Source organism: Schistosoma mansoni, chromosome 3 (assembly GCF_000237925.1).
Source record: "Schistosoma mansoni strain Puerto Rico chromosome 3, complete genome".
In the NCBI taxonomy this organism is placed as follows: Eukaryota; Metazoa; Platyhelminthes; class Trematoda; order Strigeidida; family Schistosomatidae; genus Schistosoma; species Schistosoma mansoni.
This window is the reverse complement of record NC_031497.1, coordinates 17,197,540-17,207,130: the sequence shown is the minus strand read 5'-3', so window position 1 is coordinate 17,207,130 and position 9,591 is coordinate 17,197,540. Positions and strand designations below refer to the sequence as shown.

Here is a 9,591-nt window from a genome sequence, read left to right as displayed (position 1 = left end):
TTTTAACACTGCTCTCATGTGCTATTCGTGTGATCATAAATCCTGACTGTTAATTAACAAATTGCTTACGCACCCCTATGCAAAAGAAATATCCCGAAGTGGGTTATCCATAAATCTTTGAGATGTTTGTGCTGCGTTCCTCGAGCCTAATAGAATGCGTACAAACTCAAACGGTGCAAAACTCGTTGTAATAGCTGTTTTAGGGATAGCTTTCTCAACTACTGGGGTATTGTAATAAACCATGACCAAGTCAGTGTCATTAAATATGTTCATACCTTGTAAGCCGTTTGTGAAATCTTGAACTTGAGGTATTGTCACCTGTCTGGTGTTGTTTAACGGTTGAGAGATTTGTAATCCTTACACGATCGCCAATCGCCTTCACTTTTCTTCCGGACCATATGCAAAGGAGTCGCACATTGGCTATCAGACCAATAGAAAATACCCAGCTGTAGCATGTGATCGAATTCAGCTCTAGTGATTTTAAGCTTATCTGGTGATAATCTCGTGGGTCTAGCAAACATAGATAGGCTTCCAGTTTTGATTTGACACTAACTTTCAGTGATACCAACAGAACTGTCTAGCTCGTCTGGACATTTGTGACTTGGATCTCGATCGTTGTGGTAACCTGCTCCTGTCTCTATTACCCATTTGCATTTTAACGACAGCATCAATAAGACTTTTAACACTCACGATGAGTTCTACTATGACCTGGTCTTTTTGATGATCCTTCTGTTTTGCATTATGTATCATACGTAATTCAGTTGAGGGCCTCTTTCTGTTGTTCTGTCTTCAATACCTGCTGAGTTAAGTAGAGAGATGTTTGGGTCTTGTGTATCCGAACAGTGTTGGATGTAGGATGGTAGAGCTTGTGTCCTCCTTCTTTAAGGACTACTTCACTCACTGTGTTGTCACTCACTAAGACTTGAAGGTCATATAAAATCTGCGATGGTAACCCGTCAAAAAAATTTTTCACCGTGGAATAGCCTTTGGATTATTTAGCTATATGATAAAGATAGGCGGTTGACTATCTCTCGTCGTAAAATGGTATATGGCCGGGGTGTTTGTGGACTCAAAGTTGAGCTGTGGACCTCTTTATCTACTAAAAGAGGGAGGACAGAAGACAAATCTCGGTAGAGAATTTCCTAAGATTTATTATTGTTTCTCGTGCACCAACGCTCTGGTTGAGCAAACCGAAACTCGGAGTCATTAAGGTCAACTTCTGAGAGTCAGAAATTAGTGGTCATAACAGTATATTTCTCTAAAAGTGACAACTTCTACTTATCCTCCAGGCTTTTAGTCCGGATTGAGTCTGACATGTTGTGTATGACCAGGACAGGGGGTCGAGTTATAGCACTTTCGGTAGAGCGCCATTAGACATTTGTTGGAGTTTTGTTCTCTGAGCTTAGTGGTTTGGTCGTGGAGCTTTCATCGGGTAGTTTGTGTTGATGGTGTCGTTCAGAAGAACAAAACCCCTTCAAAATCTTCCACCTGAGCTACAACTCTTCTCCACCACCATTAGACAAGTATTGTTCTATACGACATTCCTGACACTCCTTAAAAAGCCGACAATTCACTCTTTTTACCGATCAAAAATCTTCACCTTCACTATAAGCTAGTCTTCAGAGATGCACTCCATTTGAGAGTCTCAGCAACTGAACTTCATTTCGCAGTTTACCTTAGATACAAAACACATTTCTGGGGCAAGCAATGTAGTGGCAAACACCTTGTCACTTATAACTACCTTGAACAGTTTCCAAGACATCAGCCCTCTTAAAATCACCCAGCTTCAAAAAAACACTGATCTTCAGCACGAGTTAGCCCCAACGAGCCTTAAACTGTGTATTAAAAAGGTTGGAACAGGTAAGGAAACCTTACTATGTGACACATCTAGGGGTAGGGATCTTCCAATTGTGCCGGAAAATTATCGACGCAACGTCTTCAATACGTTGCACAAACTTTCTCATTCAGGTGTTCATGCAACAATCAAGCTTAAAGGAGAACGGTTTTGCTGGCCTGGTATGAATAAAGGCGTGAGGGAGTGGACACACTCCAGTGTAAGCTGCCAGAAATCTAAGGTAATTAGACACAATAAATGTCCCTCAGGCTCCTTTAAAACTACTGATGCTCGTTTCGACCACGTACATCTGGATTCGGTAGGACCTTTACCAGGTCAGATGGATACTCTTATCTTTTGGCCTGCCTCGACCGTTTCATTCGATGGCCAGTAGCAGTACACATCAAGGACAATACCGCTGAAACAGTGGTCCATTACTTCGTCGAAGAGTGGGTAACAGACTTTAGCTGCCGTTCAACTATCACTACAGACCGCGGACTCAATTTCGAATCTGGACTTTTCCGATGTCTGACTACACTACTAGGAATCATACGATTCTAAACGACCGCCTAACATCCACAAACCAACGGGTTGGTAGAACGTTTTCATCGACAACTAAAAGCTTCGCTATCGACTGCAAACGGTTCACAGTGGACAGATTCTCTTCCACTCGTCTTTTTAGGTATTCGCAATGCAATGAAAGCTGACTTTGAATACTCTTCAGCCCGACTCGTTCATGGAACGGCACTCCGACTTCCAGAAGAATTCGTGGATCCTTCATCCTCTTAAATGAATATGGATCTAAACTCCTACATGAGCATGCTTACAAAGTCAATGCGTTCAGTCAAACCTGTTTCCACTCGACCGCAATCAACTGGTGTTTTCGTTCAACCTGACTTACGATAAGGTACGCATGTGTTCATACGTCAAGACTCACATCAACGACCTGTCGAATCAGCATATGAAGGACCCTTCAAAATTCTTCAGCGTTAACCCAAGTGCTATACATTCGATAAGAACGGCACCGACGACGGCATCAGCACCGATCGAATCAAAGCAGCGTATTTAGAATGAAATCCTATGCACGTCGATATTCCGTCGGTACAATCGAACGACACGGCTACCACACTTATGGTAGCGCATCTGACAGCAAACACGCACGTTGATACTTCGGCAGTATCTAAAATTAAACTTAAAACAACGCGTTTTGGGAGAAGAGTAGGATTTCTGGAACATTTAACGAACTGTTGCATGTAAGACAACAGTCAACATTATTGCCTTAACTCGATTTTCCTTTAGATTATATATAATGAAAACATTTGATATAAGTATACTTATATATTCATTCCAAAATAGCATAAAACAAGGACATGCAAATTTTTTTATTACTATGTGTATATTTAATTTTTTTTCTTTAAAAATCGCTTTTACGCTATTGCAGGTGTATGGGCTTATTCACCTTTTCTCGCCCACTTTGTGTCTTTAGGCGCGTATGAGTGTATTTTGACATGCACTTACATATTCTTGTTTTTCTTTTCAAGGACGTCTGGAAAAGATGATAACAAAAGCGATGAAGTTTACGAGGAACCGAAATTTTGATTGCACTTTGTTTCCTTATTACTATGTCGTACTTCATGGACCCTTATTGCAATGAAAGACGACCAGACGCTGCTAAACATATCAAGCTATCAGAAGAGTGTTTATCAAGGACAAACTCGTCGTTTTAAACTTCTCGCTGGCCATCCACCAGGGTGGGGGAGTGATCTGCAGCGGTAAATAAATCGTCAAAATAAATAGCTCTGTAAGTATTCGACACTGGATGCTCACTACATTTGTTTTAATGGACTCACCTACCTGAAGGCGCTCGGTCATGCATCCACACCAGATCACAAGTGAGAACGCCGTACTCAACTTCTGCGATCCGTAAACAGATTAGACCAGTCACTCCTCGATGTGTTGATAATCTATCAAATATATTATTATTATCATCATTCACAAACATCTTATGAGTACATAAGTGCTGTGGAGAAACCATTCCGGGTTTCTTCAAAAATGCAATAATACACAATTTTCAATAATGTTAGCATTACATCTGCCATGTTTGAGAAAGGAAGGGAAAATAAAATATTAATAATAGAATAGTAATAATAAATCAGGTTCTGCGTAATTGGCAAGAATTTTGAATTGATTTTGAGGGAGGAAAGGAAGAAACTAAGGAAATAGAAATAAAGGAGTAGCGGAATACGTAAATATCTTAACGCAGAACAAGAATAAACAACTATGTATGTATAGCAAAAACGAGTAATAAAATAAAACAGAATGAATTAGTAAGTAAATAACTTATTATTGCGGTAAGATATGACGTTAGAATAAGTGTTTGTGCGAGCACAGTCATAGTTTTGGATGATGCTATGAAAGTTTCAATTAAGTGCAAAAGATAATCAATGTGAATGAGGTGTATATACATAGTGAAGATAAAACGAGTCTGATAAGTTGAGTTCAGCGTAACACAAATTATTGTCTTAATTCAAAGCTTCGTAATCTTAAGAATAATATTTATTTATATCTTCCGACCTCCTCGCGTCTGACTTCTGATTTCACTTGGTGGGCGCGATTTCATTATAGAAGGTGTTTCTGGTAATGTGTTGTCAAACTACGATACCTGTGGTATCTTCAAGCCTTCACGTTAGAACTAGATGTCTAAGTAAACTTTTCTGCCGTTGAATCAAGAGACATCAGATGAAAAGGTATATAATCTATGTCCATATTAGGTATATATTGGTTATCTGGCCCCCCTAGCAAGTTAGCATTCTTCATTGATAAATCAGAGTATCGACTGAGAGGCGATATGCTAGTCACATGAGTGGGGCCTGCTGATAAAGGGACAGTATTCGTTGTTGTTTGCGTAAGGAGTAAGCTTTATCGTAAGTCTTCGACTAGTGATTTTATCAGAGATTATACGGGCATACTTGTACTAAATTTGCAAAATAACCGTTCAAACTCCTTCAGTTTATCAACTGCTAAATGGAGCACGAGAAATTTGGGTGCTTTTTATTTAGACGAATACATTGTCAAGAGTTATTCTGAAAATTGGATGCTTTCAGCATCAAATACCCCACAGATTTAGGCGGGATTGTGTCAAGTGTTCTTAAGAAAATCGGCTCATTTCTAGAGATCGTTTGCTCGATAACTTTGACAGTAATAAAATTGATTACAGATAATGCCTTAATAATATCTCCATGTTCATCAGGAACCACGTCTTTCGATGATAGTAGCTTAAAGGTGATAAAGTCCTGATTTCTGGCCTACGATTATTATATATCGGCTAAGAATCTTCTAGTGATTTCACTTTGGAAAAAACATCGCTTAATTTCCTAAGTATATTATTTGGTTCACTCTGTATATTATCGACGTTGTTGCGACTTTACTTGAAACTCGTACGTAAACAGGATACCGAGCCAACAAACTGTGTATGTGGCGTCTGTCCAACCCTAACGTTATCAGTTGGAATGTGAGTTACTTCATTGGGGTTTATGTAGTAACAGAGTTTCTGCTTTCCGAAGTCCTACTACTTTCATGGGCTCATTTGTTCGACAGACAGTTCATTTTGATATATGTTGATCCCAATGCTATATATATATATATATATATATATATATATAATGTACCAGGACTGAATAAAAACTATATAGTTTTTTTATCAGGGAGCGTCGAATATTACAAGTGATAGGGCTGACATTAACATATCGAGCAAACACTGTTGCTAATCGAATCACAAACTCTAAATTCAGCTTCTTACAACCACATATGTTTCAAAGTACCATTTCTATTCACGAGTCCAATGACTATACTTGTGCGCACAATCATAATGATGTAACTGCAGAGCCTCCTAAAAACAAAATATATCTAGTGCTGCCCCTAGTCTGCAGGCAGAAATTGTTCATAAAATAGCTAAAACAATTTGTTCAGTTACTTCGTAATCTCAAGTCACTTATACTTTACAATGCAACAAAAGTACGCCACTGGAACCAGTAAAATCTTAGCGGCCCAAATGAATGAAGATTGCATCAAAACTCTGGTCGTTTTGTAACTGAAATACACCATCCAACCGAGTGCTACTAAAACTCATAATTTATTCAATCCCCTAATTTCAAAACAAGCATCTGCCCACAACCGCCACATTCACTCACAGTATTGATAACCTTTATAGATTTAGTCTTAATGCCATAACAACCTGATAACAGTCACACAACATGGGCGCTTCTACTAACAACAATATCAGATAATTCCACACTTCTACCCTATGACGTGCAATTTCCTTAGTTGTCAGCGACTGCGTTGAGATGTCTTACAGTACACAATGTCCTACTTGTAAATTTACCTGACGGTTTTAAAAATTACCCAAGTTGACCTACGCTATATAATTCTTGACATTGTGGCACAAATATTACGTCTTCTTGGGCTCTTCCTGCCTCAGTAACTCTACTTTGCAGTCCCAAACTGTTGAGAGTGATACTTCGAATGATTTAGGGTTGTGTTTATCATACTGTGATCAGAAAGTGATTTTCAGCCCTCTTCAATCACTGAAAACTGTCCCTATCATCTATGGCCTCTTGACTGAACTCTCCGATAAGTCCCCAAACATACGACTCATTCATTCGACCCACCCTAATAACACAGTTCCCCCGACGATGTTGCTCTTTCTACTAAACCATCCCCATTCACCTCTCGATTGTAAACCACGTTGTTCATGCATCAGACGGACAACATGAGTACAAAATCCTTACACTTACATCAACCCCACCTTGAGACTTTCCAGTATTGCTTCTAGCGCAGACCCAGAAAAAAAGTGGGTTTTACAACCCAAGGCCGCAAAATGAACTGCTTTCAGAAGTACCAGCCAGAAAAAAATCATGTAAACTATTGAAACTGCTTAAAAAGATGACGAATCTCTGCATAAACGAATAATGACGACACATGGTGAAAAACGGTGCTCTCAGGATATCATGAGGCCATTTCTTCTTCCGACAACCCGACCAAGCCTAATATAGGCATATGGAACTTTCGGACTATGTGGAACCAGTCGAAGACAAAACTAACGTAATTCAAGGGCAGTTGGCCAGAACCCTTTGATGAAGTCCTGAATGACTCATCTCCACTGAATCGGCTGAATACTGAAGTAGCAGATATAGACCCCTAAGAAGTTAATATCCCACAAACAATAAAAGAAATTAACTTGGCTACCACATTATTCAGGAGTGACGAAGCAGTAGAACCAGATAGTATACCAGCCCAATCACTGAAGTCAGACGCAGAAGTAACTGCAAAGATGTTTTATGTTCAATTCAGAAAGATTTGGGAGGACGAACGACCGATGACAGACTGGAAAATACGATACCTCATCAAGACACCAAAGTTAGGAGATATCAACAAATGTGAAAACTTTATAGTGATCAAGTTACGACCAGTGCCATGAAAAGTTTTCAACAGATTGTTGTTGAATGGAATAAAAGATTCAGTAGACGCTCAACTCCCAAACCAACAGCCTGGATTTCATAAGAACCTGTCATTCAACGAAGAAAATGCTTAAATGGCTTATTACCCTTTATGTACCATTTCATAAGCTTTTTCTTCAGGTTGCATTCGACATTGCATTGTTTTCAAACATCACTATAAATTCAAGAATCCTCATTTAGTCTGGACTCATAAATTATTCATAACTATCAGAATCTGATTTTGTTACTCGGAGTGACCACTGTTAGCCAGCTCTGAAGAACCACATCACGAACTTTCTTTGAATATTTTTTTTTAGTTGAATTCATGAATCGATCTAAGCTAGATCACCATTGGAACCCTCAATCTGACAATTACTGTTTTGTTTATATCTATTCGTCAACCAACCAATCACATAATAACACATATCTGGCGTCGTATAAAGCTACACGTTTGAGTGTTAATCCTTAAGGATGCGTTGGTTGCTGTCGTGTCTTTTCCTCGTCGCATTTGCGTCGTGTAGCAAGGTCCTTGAGCTCACTAAAGACAATTTCCATTCTGAATTAAAGTCCATACCAGTTGCTCTGGTGAAGTTTTACGCTCCATGGTAATTTCGAGTGGTTTTATTAAAACTTGATATTAAACAGGTGTGGACACTGTAAAAAACTAGCTCCTGAGTTCACTTCAGCCGCACAAATTATATCCGGAAAAACTAACGATGTTAAGCTCGTTAAGGTTGATTGTACTACTCAAGAAAGTATCTGCTCGGAGTTCGGAGTTAGTGGCTACCCTACTCTGAAAATCTTCAGGAATGGAGATTTAGACGGTGAATATAATGGTCCAAGAAATGCAAGTAAGATTCATGTTATTATAACTCAGGTGCAGATGGAATCGCCAATTATATGATATCCCGAGCAGGACCTGTATCCAAAGAAGTCAGCACTGTTAGTGATGTAGAGAACGTCTTGTCAGACGACAAGCCAACTGTGTTTGCTTTTGTAAAATCGTCTAGCGACCCGTTAATAAAAACATTCATGGCTCTTGCAAAATCAATGGTTGACGATGCTGTATTTTGTCATAGTCATAATAATCTTTTTGTAACTCCTAGTGACAAGTAAGTTATTGATTGCTTAATAACCATTTTTCAGCGAGTTGAGAGTCTACTTGCCTAAACGTCTTCGAACGAAGTTTGAGGATGACTTCGCTGTTTATAAAGGAGAACTTGAATCTAACAATATTAAAGACTGGATTCGCAAACATGGGTAAGGAAGTTGTCCTGTCTTATTTTCAATTTAGCCAGGGACTGGTTGGTTATAGATCACCGTCAAATACATTTTACTTCGAAAATTCCGATTTAGTAGTATTATACAATAACCAATCCATAGATTCATATCCATCTGGAGTAAAATACCTAAGAAATCGTGTTCTCAAAACCCTTAAGGACAACCCCCAAAAATTCAAGAATTTGGTTTTCGCTTATAGCTTTGCGGACGATTTTTCTTATGAAATATCTGATTATGGTATAGAAGCGGATAAGTTACCAGCGGTTGTAATCCAATCTAAAGACAAAAAGTACAAGCTTGAGAAATTTAGGTAAGTTTTTTCGTAATAATTATCTTGGTCATAGTCTTGATGCCTTCTCTGATTTTTTGAATAAATTTGAAGATGGTCTTTTGACCCCACATGTAAAATCAGAACCTCTCCCAACAGACGACTCTAGTGCAGTCAAAAAGTTAGTTGCACTCAACTTTGATGAGATAGTAAATAACGAGGAGAAAGATGTAATGGTCGTCTTTCATGCTCCTTGGTGTGGTCATTGTAAAAATCTAATGCCAAAGTACGAGGAAGCAGCCAGTAAACTAAAAAATGAACCAAATTTGGTTTTGGCTGCTATGGATGCAACCGCCAATGATGTCCCTTCGCCTTATCAAGTCAGGGGATTCCCAACTATCTATTTCGTCCCTAAAGGAAAGAAATCTTCACCTGTATCTTACGAGGTAAGTAAGTAGAGTCTTCTCACATATTCTTTAGGGTGGTCGAGACACTAATGACATCATCAAGTACCTTGCACGCGAAGCTACTGAAGAACTTATTGGGTACGACAGATCAGGCAATCCAAAGAAAAGTGAACTATAGGATGTCTTTAATAATCTTATTTTTCGAAACATTGTATTCTATTTCCTCATTTTTACTGATTGTTTGATAAATCATAATTGTGATGTATTTCAACTTTTAGTTGGTAATAAACCTGTTTTTTGAAAATA

At 38.7% G+C, this 9,591-nt stretch overlaps 1 protein-coding gene across 2 annotated transcripts; it reads left to right on the top strand.

The window, feature by feature from the left end:
* Window positions 1–7,737: 7,737 nt before the first annotated feature.
* On the top strand, window positions 7,738–9,591 carry Smp_079770.1 (putative protein disulfide-isomerase ER-60 precursor (ERP60); the record flags this gene model as incomplete). Of its 2 annotated transcripts, XM_018799451.1 has the most annotated exons (7): window positions 7,738–7,934; window positions 7,975–8,180; window positions 8,213–8,441; window positions 8,476–8,589; window positions 8,624–8,920; window positions 8,955–9,324; window positions 9,359–9,591. In XM_018799451.1, exons 1-7 carry the CDS (start codon window positions 7,801–7,803, stop codon window positions 9,461–9,463), a joined length of 1,455 nt encoding a protein of 484 aa, XP_018651240.1. In that variant the 5' UTR covers window positions 7,738–7,800. The 2 variants fall into 2 exon arrangements, with proteins under 2 accessions (XP_018651240.1, XP_018651239.1); XM_018799452.1 differs by having other exon boundaries at window positions 7,738–8,180; window positions 9,359–9,463.